This window comes from Podarcis liolepis, assembly GCF_965112155.1.
Source record: "Podarcis liolepis genome assembly, chromosome: 2".
Taxonomy (NCBI): Eukaryota; Metazoa; Chordata; class Lepidosauria; order Squamata; family Lacertidae; genus Podarcis; species Podarcis liolepis.
In genome coordinates, this window is record NC_139555.1 from 41,958,482 (window position 1) to 41,983,862 (window position 25,381).

The 25,381-nt window shown below is 44.0% G+C and overlaps 1 protein-coding gene across 7 annotated transcripts in view; it reads left to right on the top strand.

Moving 5' to 3' along the window:
- Nucleotides 1-24,527, top strand: part of SHISA6 (shisa family member 6) — a 261,607-nt gene extending 237,080 nt beyond the window's left edge. For 2 of the 7 annotated variants that reach the window (XM_083487574.1, XM_083487576.1), the window contains 3 exons: nt 16,590-16,742; nt 18,432-18,533; nt 20,901-24,527. In XM_083487574.1, coding sequence (XP_083343700.1) covers nt 16,590-16,742; nt 18,432-18,533; nt 20,901-21,454 — 809 coding nt within the window. In that variant the 3' untranslated portion in view covers nt 21,455-24,527. The remainder of the gene's footprint in view (nt 1-16,589; nt 16,743-18,431; nt 18,534-20,900) is intronic. The other 5 variants (XM_083487577.1, XM_083487579.1, XM_083487575.1 and 2 more) reach the window with 4 other exon arrangements.
- Nucleotides 24,528-25,381: the final 854 nt, after the last annotated feature.

A 25,381-nucleotide genomic window follows, 5' to 3' on the forward strand; every position in this document is an offset into this window, starting at 1 on the left:
TACCATGCCATTTCAGGAAAACCATTTGGAGCACTGCTTTGAATAGTTCACTAAGGTCAGATCCACACACTGTAATGGTCAAAGAAAATAATGTTAGAGACTATCCAGAAACAGACACCAAACAATACAGAAAAATCATATTGGCCTTATCTAGAAATCAATGATTTCTTAATAAATTTTGTTGCTGTTGTTTATTACCCACCCTCAACCTTTAAATACATCAAAAGTTGTTTAAAGTAAGTTCCAATCACAAAAATAGGATTGCTGCTAAAAATATGCATGTCGAATTTAAAAAGCCACAATAAAGAGGTGTGTCTTCAGCATATGAGGAAACTACATAATGGAGATACTAGATGCATATGCATCTGTATTATATGGGAAGTTGATCAGAAGCTTGAAGAGCTTCTACAGAGGAGATAAATGGAAATCATGTTACCATAGCATCCCATCTTCCAGCTCAGCCATCAGTAGCCCCAACCTGAGGCTCCTGAACAGACTAATGTACACCAACCTAAATTATGACAGACTCCTGGAGTTAGGAGGAAAAGAAGGAGGAGGAGGAGGAGGAGGAGGAGGAGGCCCTATTCATCTGGTTGGGTTTCCCCAGCCACTCTGGGCAGCTTCCAACACAAATAACTTTGTAAATCGTTAGAGCAGTGGTTCCCAATTATGGGTCCGGGGACTCCTGGGGGTTCGCGGAGCACACCCCAGCGGTCCGTGGCACCATCCCCTGCCAGTGACCCACTTATCTTGTTAATTGCACAGTGAAAGCCACAATGATGATACATGGATCACCCAGCCTCTACTTGAGACCAGGGCCTGCTTGCTGGCAGGGGATAAACTTGTGAAAGAGTTGCTGGATGGCAAATGAGCTGGGATCAGGCTAAAACCTCTGATACAGTTTCTTGGGGTTCTTGCAATTGGAAGGGGGGGGGAGAGAGAGAGAGAGAGAGAGAATATGCCTTGCACCATGGGGTGGATTCATGTGTTTATAATTTTTTAAAATGTAAGGGATCCCTTCCCCTTGCTCTCTACTTTTTTCACTGAAAAGAACTAAATATGGGACTCCAAATTTTCTTCAAAAAATTGCTTTGCACAGGTAACTACCATAGAGTTATCAGCATTTTCAAAAAATAGGGGGTCCATGGCTTGGCTTTTGAAAAATACGGGGTCCTCAGTAATTAGTTAATTGGGAACCACTCTGTTAGAACATCATGGTCTCCCAGATTTTACAAATCCTCTGCTGTTTAGAAGGTTGCTTGAAAGACTTCTGCTTACGTACCTTCTTCCCCTTTACTGCTGTACTCAACTGCTTAAGAAGATCTTCATACAGAAATGCAGTCTTACTAGGTTCAAAGTGATGGAGAAGCCTATCTTTAGCCCTGCAGTCCAACGTGAAGAAATACCTAGCGGTAATCAGCAACCGTGTTCCAGAACTCTTGCACTGTTGAACATTATCCCACGGAAGGTGAAAATGTGGACCAATCTCTCCACACCCCATCCAACAATACTGACTATAATTTGGGTATATTAGGTGAAGCTTTGCAGGGGTAATATACCACCTACTGAGAACTTTGCACTGTGCTTTCTTTATTTGTGTGTTTGATTGATAAGGTTGCAAAAGAGGTTCAGATACAATGCCAATCATCTGCTTCCAAAGAATCACTTAAGTCATTCTCTGCGTCTGCACATAAGATGGGTTGTCATCCCAACTGAGCACTGGATTTTATAAGGACTGATATGAAAAAGTTTATATTTAATTATGCTTGCCCTTGATTTAAACAGGTTTTAACCAATTGCTCAAGCTGATTAATTAGTTAATGTTTGGTGGACTTCTATTATAATTTAGCCTAAAGACCAGTTTCCATTCAAAAAGGCAACGTGGTACGCTTTGCCACAATGCTTTGCAAATAACTATGAGGCTACTGTGGCAGGATTTGTGTGTGCGCACACAGGCATAAGAAGAAGCCTTAACTGTACAAGCCTATATATACATGCTTATTTGGCAGCTCCCAGGTAAGTGAGCCAGTCTTAGCCTGGAAGCTAGTTTCAGTGGTGGGGAACCTGTGGCCTTCCAGTTGTTGTTGGACTCCAACTTCCAGCAGCCAGTATGCCCAGTGGTCAGACATGATGGGAGTCATGGCCTAGCAGCACCTGGATGGCCCCAGGAGGGCCTGGTGCTAAAGGAAGTAGACCACGTGCTCCCAGAGCATTTCTGCTATGCCTGGAAATAGAAAAAAGCAGTGAGAACGTCTTTAGGCAGTATTCAGAATCCAACGCTTCAAGCAGGTCCTCCAGCTCTTACATAGGACGAGAGAAGTCTGACTGCTGAGATTTGATTGCACTCAATTTTGTTTGAATGTCTGATGAGAGATGATTGTTAATTAACAAGGGATTGTATTTAATCTGTTCTATGCAGCTGCTGTTACCCTAATTATAATTAGGTCATCCTGGTTTGATCCTGCCTGCCAAGGGGCGAGTGTTTGTGGAAGCAGGAGCAATCACCTGAGGCAGCGCACTTAGCTTCCGAGAGAGAAGCAGCAGCAGCACACTTTCAAAAGATGCATGAGGCCAAAGGGGGCATGACAGCAGGCTTGTGACTCTGCAGACATAGTGGTGGTGTGTGCTTGAGTGAAAATTAACATTTCATTTAAGACAAAGCTGTTGAGAGTACAAATGATCTCCTAAGCATTTATCAGAGACAAATATCAAAGAAAACTGTCTACATTTGCTAGGAGGAGGAGTGTTTGAATGAACAGATATGTGAATTGTTACTCCAATGGGAGTAACGGTAAGAAGCAAACATACTTTTGCAGCTACTCCTTGCACTGCCTTTTTCTCTGTTTCAACTTATGCCAACAAAGTAGTGTGCCATGGATGTGTGGTGTGGCAGAGCCATGGTGTTCTCCTCCTGACACGGAGGCACTGGAGGCACGGAGGCAGACAAAGGGGAGGTTGTGATATTGGGGCTGTGCAAATATCATTGCCCCCACCTCTTGCCTCTTGCCCCAGCACCATTCAGGTATGTTTCAGTGGTGTCACTGTCAGGAGGACTGATCTGCAGCTCTGCCCCACCACACTAGCTGCTACTGCCAACGTTGGTTCAGTGTAATGTGCACACACGTTGATTGGAATCCCATGTTCCCACCCTTCGCTCTTCCCCTTACATGACTGCAAGGAGGATATCAGAACATATTTCCATAGTTTATCTTGAAACCAAAAGAGCCCCTCCCTTAGTATCAACCACCCTGGGCCTTATAATGGGCATAGACCTTGTTGGGGGTGCCACCACTGGGAACTGCCTGGTTGGTGTTGACTTGTGACAAGGGCCTCCTCAGTAGTGGAACGTTCTCCCGGGTGAGGTGCATCTCTCTCCCTCATTGTTAACATTCAGACAGAATGAGAAAAAAAAATTGCTTTTGTATGCTACATTTGATTGCTACATTATACTGTTCCTGGCAATGTTGAAATTCAGTTGTGAGGATATTTGATTGTTCTAATTTCTTTTTGAAATATATACCGTATTATTGTATTGCTTTTCTGTTTTGTAGCTTTCTGCCCCAGGGATCCTTTGGGATAGAAGTTTAATTAATAAATAAATTAGTCAAAAGCCCTAAACTGTGCTTAATCTTAACTATGGCATAGGACAACATGTCTATTTCAAACATTACAGTTTGAAATTAGTTTGTTTCCATAATAAGCTATAGTTAAGCCGTAACTACAGTTTGTCCATGTTTGTGTTGATGCAAAATACAGGAGAATTCCTGGATGCCAAGATCCAAGTTTGGGCCAAAGTACTCCTTGGTGAGAGAACCCCAGCAGATATTTAAAGTCAGAAAATATGCAGCAAAGTAAATCATGGAAGTATAGGCTGTTAGACCTTTAAAACATGCCCTTCCAAGAGTTTCCAAAATGTCCCCTTTAAAAGTTTCTTTCCAAAGTTTCCTTCATACCTCAGCGTTTCATTTTTTCATTTTCATTTCACTTTTAATATGTATACCGCCTTTCTATTTTCCTATATGCAAGGCAGTTTAGAAGCTGAAGAAACAACAAAATGTACACCTTTTAACAATCTAATCCAATGCAAAAGTTGTAATAAAAACATAACTTTAAAATAAGCAACTTATATCAAATAAAGTAATATTCAACAATCCATTAGAATAATACAGAATAATATTAAATATCAGCAAATAAAAATTAAACAGAAATTCAATAATTACAATAATTTCTAAACTATAATCAATAATAACAACGGCCGGTCACAGTGCATAAATTAACACAATACAAATCGAGAAGCAAAGACACACAACTTTTAGAATTATTATTGTTATTTTAATATCCCTGAACTCCTCTCCCAACTGTTTCTGGTGTTCCTAAAGTCATGGTCTGGAAAAGGCTCCTAGGCCTGGAGGGTGGGGCAAGGCAGGTGGGAAAAGCCATTGCCTGATGGGCAGCAGGAAGTCCCTCCCCTCACAGGCCTTCCTCTACAGCTCCCTTATGAAGGCTCCTGGGCCTGGAGGGTGGGGCAAGGCAGGTGGAAAAGCCATTGCCTGATGGGCAGCAGGAAGTCCCACCCCTCACAGGCCTTCCTCTACAGCTCCCTTATGAAGGCTCCTGGGCCTGGAGGGTGGGGCAAGGCAGGTGGGAAAAGCCATTGCCTGATGGGCAGCAGGAAGTCCCTCCCCTCACAGGCCTTCCTCTACAGCTCCCTTATGAAGGCTCCTGGGCCTGGAGGGTGGGGCAAGGCAGGTGGAAAAGCCATTGCCTGATGGGCAGCAGGAAGTCCCACCCCTCACAGGCCTTCCTCTACAGCTCCCTTATGAAGGCTCCTGGGCCTGGAGGGTGGGGCAAGGCAGGTGGGAAAAGCCATTGCCTGATGGACAGCAGCTAGTCTCTCTCCCCTCAGCGTTTCCAGCATTGGAAAAGACCACACACTTGGTAAGTTGAAAAAGATTTGTATTACAAACTCTCCGAAGGTCAGATTCACGTGCTTCAGGAAAGTTGCACAAGCAAGTAAAACTTGGCTTAGTTACAAAATGGTAAAAGTTATAGGAACTCAAGAGCAGCTGGTGAGAACCACCTGCTCAATCCTCTGCACATGCTGAATTTCTCAGGTAGAGTGGAGGATACAATAGCTTTGGTTACCTATTGCCTCCCAAGGTAAAGGGAAGTGACACTTTGGGCATAACAATAAACTGGTTAGTTTAAAAATGCAAGTTAAAGTTTCCACTCTCTTCCTCACAGCCATACCAGAGAAGGGGAAGGTTGTTGGGAGCTGATAAGTCCAGGCATGTTAAGGAAAAAGGCAGGGAACTGACTGTTTGTTTTTTTCATATGGAAGAGTATTCAGACTTCTATCCCCCCCCCCAATGCATATGGTAATCATTCCAGTGGAATAACTGTCTAACTGCAGTATTAGAAGTATTTCAATTTAGGTCCTTCCCAGAAGGTAAGAAAACGATTCCTCATTTCATAACATGCCCTGCAGCAATTTGTTACAAATGTGCCTGTTTTTGTTTAAGATGCCATTTGCTTAGAAATGCTTGAAAATCAGTAGCGTCAGAGGAAGTGTACAGTATATCTCATGCCTCTGCGAGCAGTTATGAAAGGAAATGACAAAATTGCATGATTTCTAATTTACAGTGAATGAATAAAAGAAGCAGAGCATTTCCCCCTGAAATGTTCAGGTGGTACTGAAAAAGTCAAAGGGAAAGAAATGCCTCACCAAACCCATGCAAATTTATATAGCAGTTTCTCTTTAGAGGTTTCTATAATACTTCAGTTGCTGGTGAAGCTGAACTCTCACATTAGAGACTTCTATCAAGTAATCCTGCCTACATACTAAATTTGGCATTTCAGTGCCTGCGAGGGTGAGGGAACCTGAAGTGTGATGATTCATGTCACACATTTTTGTTTACTGGACATTATGGGGGAGAGCAAGGAGAAAGATGTGCTATTGGATTGGCCACCTTCCACTAAATTACATTTTTTGACATGGTAGAATCACCACCAAGTGATTCGTGCTGGGCATCATTTTCATGTGGTAAATAAATCCCATGGATTGGCTGTGCTTTCAGAATAAATGTTTGTTGAGGGCAAATGGCACTTCATCATGCAAATTTTAACACATTGTTCAGAATGCAAGATCTGGGCTGTGGAAGAACATGTGTTCCATTTGTTTCCTTTTTGTGTGTGTGCAAGGAGAGCAAAGGTATTGTTATAGATTTATAGATGCTAGAATTTAATTAAGATTTATGGATGTCAAAGCTAATTTCCTTGGAGGAACTAACCAGACTCAAGTGTGCATTTGGGCTGGTAAGGTGTGTGATAGACCCACTGATAAGCCTCTAATATTAACACATATAAAAGCTAATTAAATAGGCACACTTCCTGGGTTGTGTATTGGACTTCGTAATCCTAGCCAAATCAACAAGTGTTGAGGATGTCAGGCAAGACCACCTGGGAGGATTAACCAATATGAGTTCAAAGCATCAAAGGAAATAGGTGTTAGAATGCAAATAAAAAATTTAAAAAATTGAATCCTCCCTTCCTCTGTAGATAAAAGGGCTTAGGGTTTTTTTTTAAGGAGGTTTCATTAAATATTCTTGGGTTACAAAAGTACATACATCATCTGTGTTTACAGATCGTAAAGTCCTTTCTACAGATCAGTTATATTTGATGTGAGACTTTAATGTTGTAGTCAGTAGAAGGTTGGGGGAGAAGAGAGGTGGGGAGGGAGAGCGTGGGAAAGGGGGGGGGGAATTAGTAAACTTTCATTCTCTTACATAATGTCTGTGCAAGGTTTTTGTGTCAGTGTCACGTGGGTAGGCTCTCTTTCTATTCATTTATTAGTTTTCATTGGCGGTGAGAGAGATTGGGGGCCCAGGGCATGGTTAGTTGCCTTCAGTTGGCTGCAGTGAGTTTTGTTTGCATGTGCGAGGGGGGGGGTCAAGTTATCCACATTGATTTGTGTGCTGTCAGTGGGTTCTCATTGATGTCTTGTTGGGCTGTGTGTAATAAAGGAAGGTGTGGGGAGTTATGTAACCAGGAAGCAGAGAGGAGCAGCTGAGCTGAGATGTGCCCTGCAGAGCACAAGAGGCTGCGGAGAAAGGATGTTGATGCTGTTACTATGGAGTAAGCTAGCGTATTTTGGGGTGCTGTGCTGTGAACTTCCTCCATTGTAGGCTCCAGTTTGTATATAAAGCCATGTATCATAATGACACTATAGCCTCCATTGTGCCTAATTTTCCAACTCCTGGGTGAGCACCTGGAATTTTTGAAGTTTTGTGCACTGTTTGGCATAGATTGGGGTGGCATGTAACAGTATATTGGGGAAAACTTCTCCAACATCTTGAAACTGTCTGAACTGGATCTCATCACTAACCACTTTTTCATATACAGTGGTACCTTGTTTGTCAAACTTAAGCTGTTCCGGCAGTCTGTTTGACCTCCAAGGGAATCTGCTCATCAACCAGCTGTTCCATCATGAGTCCCTTTCATCTAACCTAGGGATGGGGAAGGTGTGGCCTTCCACATGCTGCTGGACTACAAATCCCAGCAACCCTCATTTTTGGCTGTGCTGATGGGAGTTGAAGTCCAACAACAGTTGGAAGGCCACAGCTTTCCCATAGCACAGGCATAGTCAAACTCAGTCCTGCAGATGTTTTGTGACTACAACTCCCATCATCCCTGAACACTGGTCCTGTTAGCTAGGGATGATAGGAGTTATAGTCCCAAAACATCTGAAGGGCCGAGTTTGTCTATGCCTGCCATAGCACCTCTAACCCTTAGCCAAGTTCCTGGGCTTGACAGGTGCAGTGCAGACCACTGAGCGATGCAACACTTCTTCCAACATGCACATGGCCAGAGACACAGGGGCAGGTCCTTTTTCTCCATTCTGCAAGGCTATAGCTTTGAACTGTAAAAGCAATGGGCTGTTGCCCTGGTCAGTTGTGGCAAAGGGCAACCTCTGCTTGAACCAGCTGATTGGTGAAGGTGTTGGCTCTTCCTGAAGTGCATTGCCCTTCTCTGTTTGCATTACTGTGTGTCTTCCTTTTCTGTACTTTCAGTGCAACTGAGAGCTAAATACCACAGAAAGCAGCCTAGAAATGTGCATGCACCTGGGAATCCTAGCCCAGTCAGGGGTCCCAGACGTGTGTGAATGCGTATGTGCCCAAACTAAGATGTACATTTGTTGCTTAAGTGTTTGCTGCAGGCAACATCAGTGTGCATTCAGCAGCTGGTTTTGCTGCATAAAACATAGAGCCACTATGAAAGGACAGAGAGTGCTTAGAATTGTGTTGCAGAGGACACCGGCTAATCTTCACTGTAGCAAATTGAACTTGGTTCATTTCAATTCCTACTAGAGCTTTAGAGCTGAATTTCCAGAGGGATTGTAATCCCTAGCCTGGTACGCCACCTGCAAACGCTTTTGCAGTAATGATGTGCTGCCCCTCTCCTGTTGTGTGAACATGAGGAGGAGTTCAGCATCACACTCTTCTGATCCTTCTGTTAGCACAGGCTTTAAAAGAGAAAAAGGTTATGCCAAGAGGAAAATGTGACTCCTCCAGGCTATAGCTCTGAAAGGCTAGCTATGGCATCTGTCTCCCAAGTCCTCTGCATTGGGTGTTACGCCCAATTACATGAATGCAGAATAGTTGTTCATTGTATTCCTCCCCACTGTGTCTCTTAATGGGAATCCTCTTAGGGCTGGTGTGAATTCTGTCAGGGTCTAAGAATATAGAATACAAGGAGAACAAGCTTTTCTCTATGAGAAAGAAATTCTTGTTTGGGCTACAAAGCTCCCTAAGCAGACTTGTGCAATTCAGTATCTCAGCCAGAACTACCTCACAGGGTTGTTGTGAAGCTAAAATACTGCTCTGAATGCCTTGAAAGAAGAAACTAAAATAAATATGGGGAAGGTACAAAGGAGGGATAATAGAACTGTTCGTGGATGCCCTGATCCAAAGTAATCTTCGTATCCCAAGAAATAAAGACTGTAAATAGTGAGCCTGGTATTCTAATGTAAAGACTTGCATTAAGGACTCCATCTCAACGTTTTGACTGGGTTGATTAAGGCATGCCTGTTTCTTTTGTGGCTCTTCAGGCAAATAAATGCCTCCTAAAGCAGGTTGCAAACTATTTAGCAACCAATACGCAATTGAAATATAATATGGAAACCATTTATAATATCCATTTCCTTCAAAGCGCTATTAAAGTCCAGCATAAAGCATACAACAATAATAACCCGACGTGATATTTCAGAGTCTGGTCACAGTACCATTTCCTACAGTCATGCTCAACCACTAAAGGCCATGGTTTATTTTAATTTGTTTTTCAAATGGTATTATCTGTTTTAGTACTGTAGTGAAAAGGAAAGTTCAATAATTATTTTAAATGAATTTAGCAATAAAAAATAAGTGCTATATAAATTATTCATATTAATCTCTGCTGTACCTGTAGGTTTTTCTTACATTATCAAACAACGTTGGTGGTGCTGTGTAATTAGAATTACATCAGCAATTTTCATTTGCGTGTGTGTGTGTTTTAAGATAAGTGAGGGAAACCTCTTGCAAGTATGCTGTTTGAATGTGAGGGATAGAAGGAACATAAATTAAAGGCAGCAAGAACGAATGTGGCTTATCCTGAAAAACAGGCATTTGAACACATCTTCAAGTGAGAAGAAAGCTCGCCGTTTACCCAGCAGCTTTATAATAGAATGCATGTACTGTCTCTTCCAACACAAAAACCTATCAAGGCACTGACCTTGACTCTCAGCTACATTATGCATATGGTAGCTTCCCAAGCCATTTCAGTTTCTTCTCTGATGCTGCTAAATATTGGAAATAGACTTCAAGGTAACCTCTCATTTGCAGCCCCCATCCATCCATGCTTCTGATTGACTACATGGCAAAACAGATGGCGAGAAGCTGTTCTGATTTCATGCATGCCTGTTAGATAAATGTGGGGTGCTTAATTTCACATGCTTCACGCTAAGGAGGCAATTAATTGCCTTGCTCACTCTTGAAATGCAAAATCTCTGCATTCAGCCAGGTATGCCCTGCGTCCCACAGAGCTCTACACACGTTGCAAATCGCATGATGAGCTCTGATGGTGAACTTATTTGTCACAATCACCAGCACTTTAGCAGTAACAAGTGTTTGCTTCCACAGCCCAACTTCATTAACGCATAACCCTGAAATTTTGGATGCCCTCCAAACCGATGCCAAAGTTTTGTGACGAAAAGCTCGGGATTATACATTAATGAAGCTGCAAATGAACACTGGTTTAAGATGGACCTCAAACCTCTTTGGCGAGAGCTTTGGCCCCAAACCTGGAATATGCTTGTATATTTCAGCCACTCTCCTCAAGGTTTGCAAAGGTACACACTTGCACGCAAATTACTTAATCACTTAGTGCTTGATGGTGCACAGAAGAATGTGTGTGCTGACACCACCATAAAGCACTGTATAGGAGATGATAATGAGCATTCAGTTTATTCTGGGATAGTTGATCTTGCTTCCCTGTCTATTTGCTGTGACTGGCCATCTAGCCATTGTTGTCACTAGCCCATTGGTATAGCCACTGCTGCTTCTACCCAACCAACCAATTTGCAAGGCATTGTTGGCACAGCTGCCTGGAGCGTGACTGTGCTACTGCTGCATTGCTGCAACCGTATGCTGGAGAAAGGAGGAGGAGGATGGTCCATCACCCACAGGCAGCACCATGTCTTGTATTGGCACTGGTAGTGATCTGAACTGAATGTAGAAAGATTTGAACGTGGGGCCTTCTGCATACAGCTCCTAACCCTCTGTGATAGCTCATTTGTGCATGCAGATCATCCCTTGATACTACACTCATCAAATGGTGGCCATGCATCTTGCGGCTTGCCCCTTTTTCTTTTCAGATCTAAGGGATGTCCCCATCAATTGCAGCTCTTCTAGTTTCATATTTTGATTTAGAAGCCTCTAGCCGAATTCCTCTCTCCTCTTGCTGTCTCTGCTGTGCTTTTAAATGACAACATTGACATATAAGCTTGAAAGGAACTACTGTTTCGAATTATCAATAATCCCATTGCAGATCACTTATCTTTGTGAGATGTGACTGTAATTCCTTTCCGGTGCACTGGAGCAGAGACAATGTGCCCATGCTGATGAAGTCTCTGTTTACAGTGTAATTTTGAATCAATGGTTCCTGCTGCCTGGTAAGTAGAAGGTGTTGCCTAATCGTGGAGCCAGTCTATTAGATGCAGGCTGAAGTATTCAGAAGAGAAAATTGATCATGGGGAGAAAACATTTGCTATATCGAGGCTGGGCCAGCCATGCAGTAGGCTAAACCTATGTGCTTTAAGTAGCACTAGGAGAGGAGTTGAAAATAGAAGAAGTCAGGAAAGGAGTCTGAAGCAAGTCCTTTAAAAGTCTTGGACCTAGTGGGGCAGAGGTGCATTTGTTTCTCCTGCAATCACCGGAAGCCATCATTTTGGATCCACTTCAGACAGCAAAATGTACTGAGCAGGGAAATGGGCTGCTGTGTGACTTCTTCTGGGCACATGTACATTTCTCTGACCCTTTCTCCCTTCCAGAGAGCCAAGAGGGCAGGAAGACCTGGTCACCACAAGTTGGGTACTTGCTGTGTTTCTTGTACTGTACAACATTCTGGGTGGCCTTGATGTGCTCAGTTGTATTAAACTCAATTTTTCTGTTTGTGCCTGAAGAATGTAGTTGGGCAGGAAGGAGGAGCAGGAGAGGATTGGTTACTGGATCGTATGATGTGGCAGGCAGGGACTCTCAGAGCAAGTAGTCTGGCGCACTGTTACTAGTGGAACGTGCTGCAGAGATGAGCCAGGAGATCCGGCAAGCAAAACCAGTTCCACTCTGACATTGCTCAGGAGTACGAATGCTATTCGTGTGTGTGTGTGTGTGTGTGTGTGTGTGTGTGTGTGTAAAAAACCTGATGCCAATAGACAGGTGACATACTCATGACCAAGCAGACAGAACACCATGAAATTCTGAAACACATACACATGGGTTTCCAGGACAAATTTTTAAACCGGACTGGAAATCTCCTGATGTTGGGAAAGGATCATAGCTTCACAAGGAAGTGGCTTTCATTTGAAATGTATGTTTGGCTGCCTGCATGCATCTCTGAGCCTCTCACATGCTCCCTTTGTCCAAGGCACTTCATTAGTGGGTTCTTATCTGAGATCAGCCACTGGGATTTATACAGGGTAATGATACAATTGAATTGATATCACACACCAAACCCAAAGAAATGCTCCATATGTTAGCAGCAGGTAGTGCCTGCGGGCAGTTGCTTCAAATTTGCTAGATTTAAAAAAACAAGAGAGTTGAGGCTGCATAAATGACAAGCATCATCCTTAACCCTCGATGGAATGAGTCAAGACTGAAAAATCTGCAGTGTGCCTGGTATCCTTGCCTAACTTCAGATTCTGCGTTTTAGCATTAGGATTCAGGATAGGAGCTCTGCCCACGCCACATCCCCAGGGTATACATTTATGCCAATTCTATTTGCAAACATGTCTGAGCAGTGTCTGCAAGAATAAGTTTGGAAGTCTTGCTGAAAATATTTGAAAATGTACTGTCAGCTGTTAGTTGAGGGCCAGTTCCCATTATCACTTGGCAAGCGGAGAAATATGGGTCCAGAAGTCACTGGATCCAGGCTGAGCTGAGCATGTGGCGAAGGAAGTAGGCAATGTCTTTGCTGAATACTCCAATCACACACACCCCACGGTGGTTGTAGTATCCATCCACCCACTCTTGGCAACAACAAGCATGGGTTAGATTCATGAGCTGCATGTGTAATAAAGCAGTCAGAGAATTGCTTAATCGGATTGTAAGAGCGGCCCACCAATTTCCAATGGAAGCTCAACTACTCTCTTGTTGTGCCAATTTGGTTCTTTGAATTATCCCTCAGAAACCCACAGTCAGACAGGGCTTCCAGGAGCAGTGCTGCAATTGGTACCAGCCTGAAGTCGCCCTCCATGTCCTTTTTTTTTGTTTGTTTTTTTGTTTCCCCATCATCTGGGGATTTTCTCACAGTAGTTGCTGCCGCTATTTTTAATGTTCTTATCTCTGCCTATTTTAATACCTGAGCACCTGGGTGTGATATAGAAATGTTATAATTTGACAGGCCTTTCTCCTCTAGCTTGGGCTGATGAAAGACAATTTTAAACTCCGGCTTCAGTCATTTGATCTGATTTGCAGCAAAGGGATGTGATTTCAATACCAAACAAACTCTGCAGCCTGCCCAGATTAGGTGGCAGGGCCTATGGAGCTCCTCCCCAGTTCTGTGTTGTGCTGGCAGCCTTGCATCAAAGGTTGCCTGACTCTAGATCACAAGGTCATTGTGGTGCAATGGTTAAAGTGTTGGTCTAAACTCTAGGGGGGGTGGCTATGAGTCACAATGGCTATGTGCTATACCCATTATGAGAGACAGTATGTCTCTGAATCCTAGATGCTGGGGATCTGGAAGAGGAGAGTGCTATTGTGCTCATTTCTTGATTGTGGGCTTCCCATGGGCATCTGGTTGGCTATTGCGGGAACCAAGATTGCGAATTTGATGGGTCTTTAGCAGACTCCAAAGGGGCTCTTCATTATGGAGAGACCCATGTTTAAATCCACACTTTAGCCATGAGCCTGGCTGGGTGACCTTGACCCAGTCACTACCTCAACCTGATCACTGAGGGAAGAATATTTACACTGCTGCGAGTTCATTGGGGAAAGAGTGGGATATAAATCAATGTGATAGATAGGTTTTCTTTCTCCCTGCACTCTTCTTCCATAAGATGTGAGATGATCAGCTCTAGAGTTGTACTACACTGTGCAGTGATGGAGGGGGGGCGGATGTTCTGTTAGTTGTCTGGATTAACACACACACACACACACACACACACACACACACACACACACCTTAATATGAAGCAGCTGACCCAGCAATTGTGTGGTGAAATCTTGTGGGGATGAGCACTGTTAAGGTCTTGAAAGGGTTGCAGGAACATTTTGTCTTTTTCTCTTGTTCTTTCTATAATGTATTGGGTGTGTGTTTGCAGTGAGCGAACCTTTTGTGGCTGGAATCCAACCACCAAAACCTCAGTCTCAGGTCCTCCTGTTGACAGCTTGTGCTTTTGATCAGCAGCTCAGTAGCCCCTGTCCAAATCCTGTGAGCCAGAGGAGACTCGGGGCAGGATGTGTGGCAGTGTAACTCAAGAGGCACTCTTCAGTTACATCAGCACAAGCCACTGTAGTTTTCTTCCTATCCAACCATATGATAGACAGCCGTGTGGATTTGGTCACAGCATGACTCCAACTGCCTCACAGTTCATTTGATCTCTATGGGTTCAATGATTCTCAGTTGCCTTATACGGAGCCAGGCAGTTGACTCACCTAGCCCAGTATGGTATCTGTTCTTGGCTAGGTCTGAGAGAGAGGTCTTTCTTAGTGGACTTGGAGGTACTAGAGGTAGAATCTAGGTAGAATTCTGCATGCAAAGCATGTGCTTCCACTGAGCTATGGCCGCCCTAGAAGATTGCTGATACAAAGCAACCATTGCTAAGCAGGTGTTCTCTTTGTATATATTAGAATCATGGCATGGCTTCAGACGCACAATCATTTGGTCAAAACAAAAAAATTCCTTCCGGTAGCATCTTAAAGACCAACTAAGTTAGTTCTTGGTATGAGCTTTCATGTGCAAGCACACTTCTTCAGATACCTGAAGAAGTGTGCTTGCACACGAAAACTCATACCAAGAACTAACTTAGTTGGTCTTTAAGGTGCTACCGGAAGGAATTTTTTTGTTTTGACTATGGCAGACCAACACGGCTACCTATCTGTAACTACAATCATTTGGTGTAAGGCTGTCAGGAGATGCTGAGGCTCTTAGAACTTGGAACCTTCAAACATGGGATCTGCTGCCACGTCTGGGAGGCGCTCATCCTATAGGCATAGAAGAGGAGATATGGTTGATGCAAAAGACCCAATCTGATGTTCTCCAGATACAGAACTACAACTCCCATCAGCAGCCTCAGTCAGCATTGGCAATGGTGAAGGATGATGGAATTTGTGCTTCAAAATACTAGGAGGGCACCAGTTTGGAGAAGGCTGCAAAATACTATGTGTAGCTTTCTCAGAAGTGTGGGATCATCCCCTAATCCCACCAGATGCTGCGTCTGCAGGCAAAGGCCATTCTCCAACACATATGGCCATGACTGCACTCTCTGTTGATGTGTGGCCATGGTTTTTCTCCAACGACCCAAGCAGAGCTGTAGTCATTCGTATTTAAAAATAACTCTGATGGTGAGATGACAAATTACAGGGCACGTTAATAGAAAAATTACACCACGTTTATATTGAAAGCACCTAAGGGCTCCCTTTGGATATAATCATGGTCATTATCACTGTAATTAAGAGCAATAATATTTTAATAATGAATTTTCAAAAATGAGTAATGAAGGACCATTTGTCTAACCAAGCATTAAAAATGAGGGAAGGCAGGTATGGCTGGTGCCAGTTCCCCGAAATGGGGATACAGTGAGGCTAGGAGTTGGGAGAGGGAAAGTGAAGGGTAAAGGCTCTTTTGGGATAGGGGTAGAACCAGCAATCTCCACAAGAGGGTGATTTGCAACTGGAAGGAGGACCTTCAATATGCCCTTCAAACTGGTCTGCCAGTTTGCTAGAGTATATAAAAGAATTGGAACAAAAAGATTCAGTTACGCATTATTGCTCTACCTTGAGTGTTTATTGCTGTAGTGTGAATTTTAAAATTTTCTGCAATCTGGTTGGTTTGCCTCTATGTTTCCAGTGGCACAGGCTCCAAGATGAGATGGAGGTGATCATTGGAAAGGAGCCATGGGGAGTGGGTCTTGATGGAGGAAGGTGGAATTTCTCTCTGCTTCGGTCAAGCAGTTAAAGAAACATGGGGCTGAGCTGCACTAAGTGCATTTTCCGTAGATTAGAGGGCAGGGGTTGTGAAACTTTTGCCCAGAAGTGCCCAGATGCCAGCAATACCTTTTTCCTCCACCCCACTGAAACTAGGCTGGAAAGGAGCATTCTGTTGTGGTCAATAGAACGGGTTGTCGTGTGTGCTTGGCGCATGTGTCGTTTTTCCGGTTTGCAAATGTACCCACAGGCCGAAAAGCATTGGGCAAGATCAAGGCCCAGGCAAGAAGAAAGCAGAAAAGCAGCTGGCCCACTAGTTGGACTCGGTAGACAAATGCGTTTGTTCATGTCTGTGCTTGCAATGGAGCCAACGGAATAGAGAAATGAGCAGCCCGTGGCTTGTTCACCTACATTTACAGTTACATAACGAGATGCCTGTCTTCTTAGCATCAGTTGGGTGAAGGAGCAAGCATTCTGTATCAGCACACTCTGCCTTCATTAATAATTGCAATGGACACTGAAGAAGCAAAGCCCTGGGTTCCTTGTTTGCAGCTTGGCTGGTGTCAGTTTGAATTACTTCTCAGTGCAAGTCTGGGTGATGTGATGGGTGTGCCCGAACTTACTGCACGCCGAGCGCTCTTTCGTTGTTCTTATGGCTCTGTTTCGATGGAAGTCTTCTTTCTCCCTGTGTTGCAGAAAAGCCACGGATGAACAGCATCCTCACCTCTGCCACTGAGCCCTATGATCTGTCCTTCTCCAGGTCTTTCCAGAACCTCTCCCACCTCCCACCATCCTACGAGTCTGCAATCAAGACTAACCCAAGTAAATATTCTTCCCTGAAGAGATTAAGTAGGTGTCTGCTCATTTCATTCTCTTGCTACTCACTGTGCATGGTTAGGCTGAAAGCCACCCCCCCCCCAAGTCCTCCCCACTTGCTGTGAGAATCTTTGGCTGGGTGATCCTTATTTCATTGTCCTTTCCTTCTGAAGTGAGCTTGCTCTTTCACATCAGGGTCGAGGATAACTTGCACAGATATCACCTCAGCAGCCTCTTTTCTAGGCTGTTTCTTATTGACCAAGCATGTGTTTGGTGTCCCTCCCTATTAAAGCGCACCCAGCTTTACATTCATTTTTTTAAATTCAAGAATAAGAACAGTGCAGTTTAGCCCTTGACACGCCCCTTCCCCGAATAGATCCCTGCTATTTTTAGCTCTTCCTGTGTACTCTGGGGCAGGTCGCTGCATCCAAAATTGTGAACTAAATACCCTGGTCCAAACAGTGGCAATTGATTTGTCTCACTGCATTAGGGACATTGGATTGGCATGAGGCCTAAGCCAAAGTATTGCCACTTTAATAATTTTGGGCAGATTTGGGGGGCAGGGTATGAAGTGTGGCATACCCTACTGCCCGAGCCCTCATAATGTATCCTTCATTTTCTTATTTTCTTCTGTGACAATTCACAAACTTCTCAGTGGAAGTGAGGCTGCAGCACACCAAGAGCAGCTATAGGGAGAAGAGTTTAATTGCCAAGGCAGTTGAGTGGAGTAACTCAGCCTATCTTCTTACACTGAGTCACTAGAAAGGTGGAGGGGGTGTGCTTCTGTCACCCAGTTGCCTGGATGACAGAGGCAGACTGTCCTAGCTTCTAGCACTATGAATTGGCTCAATGTTTGAAGAGTCTCCCATGTTGCATAGGCCAGGGGTGGGGCGATATGTGGCCCTCTAGGTCTGGAGGGCCACAGGTGCACCATAGTTGCAGCTCTCCATATTTTTCAGCTGTGTCTTGCAAGTTACTGCGCAGGAAGTTGTGACGTTTGCCCAATTGCCCAGACAATGTGTGGGGCCAGCTGTGGGTTGGGAAGCTTTAGCACACCATGCAATCCCCACATTGTTTGGAAACACAAGGGTGCATTTCTGTCTCCTTTTTCCTGGCACAATGAATGAACTTTGCCCATTTTTTAGTCCACTCTTCCCGCCCACCCCAAATATCAGTATAGCAGGTTCAGCTTTACAGCCTGTAAATGAGACTGCAAAGTTGGGGCTTACATTTTAGCTCAGCCCTGTTTCTCACTGAGGCCACCAAGTATACCTCACAGCATCTTAGTCTATTATTGATTAATGCTTTGACCTTATTACTGATAACGCTGTTTATGCTCTCTCGGGTATTCAATCATTTATCCAATGCGAAGGCTTCAGAATAGGTGCCTCCTCCCACTGTTGCTTTTCCAGCCAGTACTCTTCTTGATCCATATGTTTTTGGAGCACAGCATTGTAACTCTTTGTTGTGTATACTGCTCAGCAGAAAACACTTTAAGCTTTAATAGCAAAAACAGACAAGTAGAAGTCCCACTGGATATATCCATTACTGGTCTATACCATTTCAGACTGCAGGTAGGGGATTAAATGTTTTATTCCATGCATAAAATACTTGCTGTATAACTAGCATGTCCAGGAGATTATTCTAGGCAAGCCTTTCCTCCGACGTGACAATTTTGCATTACTTTATGTTGACATCCCACCTGTGGTCTGATTGGTACAGCCCCTGCAAGAGATACATCACAGGAGGCTTCTGCTCATCCCTTTAACCCTAGCAGTCTGATGGTCACTGCAAGATCCCCTTGGACTAACTGTGCTTTCCAAAGTAAGTGAAACTTTGTAAAGGGTGATACAGAGTGAGGTACTGCAAGTGTGAGCTATAACTGGACTAGGTTAAAACAGAAATCTAAATTCTGTATGTATGTCTATGTGTTTTTGAAGAAGTTGTTGTCTTTAGCAGGGGTTGTTGTTTCCGTTTGTTACCATGTTATGTGTTCTTGTGTTTTTATATTGTAAACCACCCTCGGACGAACTTTTAGCTGGGTTCTGCTTCAGAATGACTGTTGGATCTGATGGCCAGGGAGACGGAAGGGAGGACCCATACCCCATTCACACCATTCATTTAAAGCCACCACTTTAAACAATCATGGGTTCCTCCAAAGACTCATAGGAGCTGTAGTCTAAGGGTCCCCTAAAAGAACTACAATTCCTAGAGTTCCCTGTTGATTGTTAAACCGCTCTGGAAATTATAGCTATGGGAAGGGACTGATCAGCACCCTTAACTGACTACAGTTCCCAGAATTCTTTGGGGAAAGCAAAAACTCTTTAAAGTGGTATTCATAGTGCTTTAAATGTATGGCGTGTATGTGGTCCCAGTAATTGATGCCTGAACTGACCTATGAAGGACGGTGTGTGCACATTACCATAAGCAAGCAAGCTATATGTTCAGAAATTAGGGGATAGGGAAGCTGACTTTCACTCTGCTGGAATTGTAGGGGAAGTGGCTTAAGTTGATGGATAGGGATTTTGCAGAATGATTCAGAGAAATTCATGTTAGCTGAATGTATATATAGGAATGATCATGAGTAGAGTCATTCTCAGAACTGGAAAATGAATGCATTTTGAAGATTTACTGATGCAAGATGGGTGGTGGTGGAGGAGGTAAATGCATTTTGTTGGGGTGCTGACTGGGGGTGCTGTTTATTTTCCCCCACCAAAAAAACTTAGTTCTAGAACAGGACAGATTTTGGGGCACTTGTGAGTTCATGATTCCTCCACCACCTCTCAAAAACCCCACCCACACTTAGCCCAGAAAAGAGAACAAAAAATGCAGTTTATATTTTTGCATGGGTTATTATTGAAAAGTAATAAGCATAACAGCATCACAGAAAAAATAACTGATTATTATAAAAATATGCATCAGATTCACATTATGACGAAAGACAATGACTGCACTTTCTGTGTATGTTTGCCTAAGTCACAGGGGCAAAAAGTGAGAGACAGGTTAACAATAAAGCAGTGAATGTTAATGGTGGTTAATGCCAACATAGTCACATCAACAGTGAATCAATGAGACAGAAGTTAAAGTGAAAACACATTTCAGCAGCACCCAGTGAGCAGATCAAACGTGATGATTAGTATTGGAACAAATTTTGTCATTTAAAAAATAGAAAAAAATAGTATCGGGGAAATCCAGAGAGAGTTGCTGCAAGCAAGACTGCTTTGCAAAGAGTTCAGACAGGTTGATTATGGGCGAGTTTGATGCTTGGTCCACTTGTAGCGAATTCCGTCACATACGTCCTTCCATTTCTTCCATAGTTTAGTGCTGCAACATGACCTGGGAAGGGACAGATTCTATCACCAATACAGTGGTACCTCGCAAGACGAATGCCTCGCAATACAAAAAACTCGCTAGACGAAAGGGTTTTTTGTTTTTTGAGCTGCTTCGCAAGACTATTTTCCCTATGGGCTTGCTTCGCAAAACGGAAACGTCTTGCAAGTTTGTTTCCTTTTTCTTAACACCGCTAATACAGTTGCGACTTGACTTCGAGGAGCAACTCATAGAACACGGTGTGGTAGCCTTTTTTGAGGTTTTTAAAGACTTTGGTGATTTTTGAAGCTTTTCCAAAACTTTCCCGACACCGTGCTTCGCAAGACGAAAAAAATCGCAAGACGACAAAACTCGCGGAACGAATTAATTTTGTCTTGCGAGGCACCACTGTACAGTTGAAATTAAGCACCAGTGAGCACATGAAATATTTCACAGGGAATATAACTGTCTTCTGCAGCTCTTTTGTCCTAGCAGTTTAAATAGTTTTTGTAATAGCGTATTATAAATCAGGGATGGGGAACATGGGGATCCAACAGCAACTGGAAGGCCCCAGGTTCCTCATCCCTATTAGAAGTGGCAATTAATAAAGATCTGGGAAGGAGCTGCTGAGGAAGTGCTGGTCTCCACTCTACTCTAAGGGGTTTTACTACGATTTGTAAAAAAAATCCTCCATATGCAAAATTGTATATTCCACAAGTGGAGTAGCCATTGATGTTCCGCATGATGGCAGCACTCTAGATTACTTCCTGCATTGCACATTTACCATATTGACATACCTTTTTTAAAAAAATGCCTTCCACCCTTGCTTGACACTTTTGCAAAGCCTTAACGTTATCTTTCCCATCTCTTTCCTCCACACAGCTGACAAGGAAGCTGAGGAGTATTACTCCAGAAAGAGGCACCTCCCAGACTTGGCGGCCAGAGGGACCCTCCCTCTCAACGTCATCCAGCTCTCCCAGAAACAGACCACTCAGAGGGAGCGGCCGCGCCGCGTGATGCGGGCCATGTCCCAGGACCGAGTGCTGTCCCCAGAGAGGATCATGCCGGAGGAGTTCAGCATGTCTTACGAGCGGATCCTCTCTGACGAACAGCTGCTATCCACCGAGCGCCTCCACTCCCAAGACCCGCTGCTGTCTCCAGAGCACTCGGGTTTCGGAGAGCAGTCCATGTCGCGGGCTTTGTCGCACTCAGACGTCTTTGTTTCGACGCCTGTCTTGGATCGCTATCGGATGACTAAGATGCACTCCCATCCCAGTGCCTCAAATAACTTGTACAACACCTTGAGTATGAACCAAACGTCTGCCAAGCGCCAGGCCTTTGCCTCCCGGCGGCACAACACAGTGGAGCAGCTACACTATATCCCAGGGCACCACCACCATTACCGCACAGCCAGCAAGACAGAGGTGACTGTTTGATCAGAGACACTGTGCATTGTAGATAATCCATCTATGGACCGGGGTGGCTTCAGTGCCCTACACTGCAGTGGCCTTATGGCCAAGATAACCTCTAACTCTATGTCTGAAAAGACAGACTCTTCCGACAGTCCTGTCTGTGTTGTTTTGGAAATTCATCTACATGTTATTGACATAAAGAGGAAAAAACAAAACCGGAACAGGGAGAGGTGATGCAGGTAAGGTGTCCTGATGTGCCCAGTTTCTGTCAAGGAAAGCCATTCAGATTATGGCTCCTTTCAAGGGCTTGCCTGCAGCTACTCTCTAGGGTTGCCAGGCTAGGACTTTAAGACATACTGACAACAATCTCACACAAAATTGGCGTAATATGGCCAAATCGACAAACCTTCCAATCCGGCGTAATGGGATTCGGTTGTGATCTTAGTGCTTGACAGAGGTTTAGTTTTACCAGGACTGTCAGCTGCAGTCATGACTGAGGCCGGTTCCAACCAAGGTCCATTCTGTAAGACAGAAAGTAAAAACTCCAGTCCACCTAAGCATGGTTCTTCCAGGTCATTGGGCAAATTCCAGTGGCAAGCACTGTTACCCAACTCCTAGACTGAGTGACAATGCCTGCCACGGTTGGAAAACCACATTGTTTTACAGGTAACTGTAGAACAGAACTATTCCAGTGCCTATAAGATTGCCAACCTCCAGGGTGGTAGAAGGAGTGAGGTGGATTTGTTTATAAGCACAATTCTGCTGATAGGTGTTTGCCAGCCCCCCACTTCTTCCATCCATCCTCATGTATGTAAATTCCCAACATGTAAATATATTTTTTTAAAAAGAAATGGGACAGAATTGCTTCTCTCTGCAACAAGAGGCACCAACATTTCACATCCATTTTTACATCCAGGATGTGGTTGAAGATAGACAAGTTGCAAGAGCTGTGGAATAGCTGTAGCCTGATTGTCATGCCATGAAAAGTTGATCACAGCTCAATCTATGCTTGGCTTCTTGCCAGCCTGCAGCTTTCAGCTACCCCTGGGAAATCTTCAGAAAGGCTAGTTATTTTACAGGATTTCTTGGAAAGATACAGTTTTCAAAAGCTTTCTCTTTTCATCCCTCCTGCCCAATAATATTTTTGGGCTGCCAGTCTTGCTGCATCCTAATCTCATCCTGCAGGTGCTTGTTCCTCTTGTATACTAATTGGGCACATTGTACAGCCACTGTACAGTGATAATTAGACACTGAGTGTCTGTAAACTCTTTCCAAGAAATATTTGTAGGTCCAACTTTAGTTGGAATTTGAATATTTGGAACAGATGTAAATTCTAATTGACATGTACACCCCATCTCCCTGCCTGGTCCTGACCTCTGTTCCAACAGCTACATGCAGTGGCTGAGCCTGTGTAAAAACCCTGGACTATTGGCTCATTCCACTGCGTACTTGCATCCCCATGCTACAAGGTCCTGCTCCAGTTCTGCACAATGAGATGTAGAGCTCCTGCATTAAATAGGATCCCACAGAGCTAAACAGTCTAAATATGTGCATTGAACAATAGTTCCTGACATTAGTGGCCTTCACTGGGCAGCCTCAGGAATTTCCCTTCATGAGCTTTTATTTTCTCTCTGCATTTTTTCAGAGAGGCACGCATTGGAAAAGTGATATCCTGTCCCTTTTTACCAATCAAGTTTTGTGTACAGCACCAGCCGAAAGCAACTGCAGAGCTGCTTTTCATTGGTGTGTTGTGTTCGTAGGCCACAGATCAGAGCCATAAGAAACACTGTACTTTGCTTAACAGAAACTGGGCTGAGAAGGGAAGAAGGCAAAGGTCACGAGCCATCGTTGCTTATGTTCTATTCCTGAGCAACAGGCATACGCTCTGAAGTGTTTGCCACTAGCTGCAATGCACACAGGTATGGTCACACAGTAGCGGGAAAGGGAGAGGCAATTTTCTCCATAATTTATGCTGAGCATAGTTATCTTCAAACATCTCTGGTGCCCAACCCTATGGACAATAAAAGCTGTTGACCTATGAGAGGGTCTGCTATAGAACCTCTCCGGAAACAAAAGTCTTGTGTGCCATCTTGAATATGGTGTGTCAAATACATAAGGTGTGTCATTCTGATTTGCCATGATGTAAACCAATGCACCATTGGTTACCTGGGTGAAGCAGTCATCGGAGAGGAGGAAGGATACAGACCCAAGCAATGAAATGCTACAGGTAGACAAGACAGGCCTAGTTATGAGAGCACAGGGGCACATATAGTAGTACTGAGGGGGACTCTGTTTCCCAAATGTCACCACAAATCTGGCCATCTGTACATTTCCCAGTAGAATGGTGTTCTGTTGTCCAATATTGTATGGCTCATTTTCAGGCCACTTCTTGGCCTGTTCTACTGAAATAATAATCTGCAAAGCACTGTTGGTCTCCTTTCCTGCCTGTTGGGCCACCTTTATACAGGATGCAAGCACTGTGGTTGCTGCTGCAAACTGCAGCTGTGTGACCACAAATCCACTCAGTTGCCACAATGTTATGGGAATCGCATGGCCTCAAACGCTGCAGAAGTGCCCTTTTGTGTGTGGCGCAACCATGCTGCCTGCATACTATACAAAGCAGGCCTTGGCCTCCCAACAGCTCATATACCCTTCTGAGATCACCAGTACTGTCCTCTGAAGAAAATGCAGAGCCCTCGTGTTACCCTAAGTGAGATCTCCATGGAGTCACAACTGCCTGCAATTTGGCTCGATGGATTCAGAGAGGTGTTATAGGATAGGTGGACGAGGGAAGTGAGCGGTTCTGATTACTTTGGTTCAACTGTTCTCTGAAGTTAGATGGTTCAGCTAGCATCCAGTCTCAGAGCCACTTACATCTGGATGTAAGGCTGCCTAATATCAAGCCCATTAAAACTAGTGATTGCGCCTATGCTGCTTGAGACAGAGGGAGTTGATGCACTAACCTTGTGAGAAGTGTAGATAAGCCAAGTGTCCTTCAAGTTCTGAGAATACCAAATTTTCTACATATTGCCTAAGTAAAGCCCCCCCCCCCATTTATATTCCTGCCTTTCCACTAAAGAGGGCAAAACCCACCGTCACATGAGCAAAAGTCAGCCTCTCCTTCCCCTGCACTCTCCGCAAAATCGGCTTCAACTAAAGCCAGGAATCAAACTACACATGAAATCCTCTTCAGTTGACCTCAGAAGCATGTAGGATCATACTGCAAAGGATACTCCTTCAAGTACTCTGGGCTCAGTCCATTGAGGGCTTTCAAGATAATAAGAACCAGACTTTGAATTTAGGCAAGAAATGAGTCACTACTTACTGCCATTGAAGCAGGACCCACATGTTCATTTCAGCATTTTGCAGCCATTCAAGTTTTTCCAGGGTATCTCCAAGTAGCAGCAGGTGTTGCTGTAGGTTTAATACAAATATTATCAGTTACCTGAATTTTACATCCTAACCCTAAGAGAAGGTGTGCTATTGAACACACACACACACACACACACACACACACACATATATATATATATATATATATATATATATATGCTTTCGTAGATTTTCACGGGTACAGGAATGCAGGTTTTGGTGTCTTCGGGTGTCTTCCCGTGTAAGAGTTGGGGTGTCTAGGAGACGTTTCGACGAGGTCTCACTCGTCATCTTCAGGCCTGAAGATGACGAGTGAGACCTCGTCGAAACGTCGCCTAGACACCCCAACTCTTACACGGGAAGACACCCGAAGACACCAAAACCTGCATATATATATATATATATATATATATATATATATATATATATATATGCTTTCGTAGATTTTCACGGGTACAGGAATGCAGGTTTTGGTGTCTTCGGGTGTCTTCCCGTGTAAGAGTTGGGGTGTCTAGGCGACGTTTCGACGAGGTCTCACTCGTCATCTTCAGGCTGGTGCTTTCGGCTTCTTGTTACTGG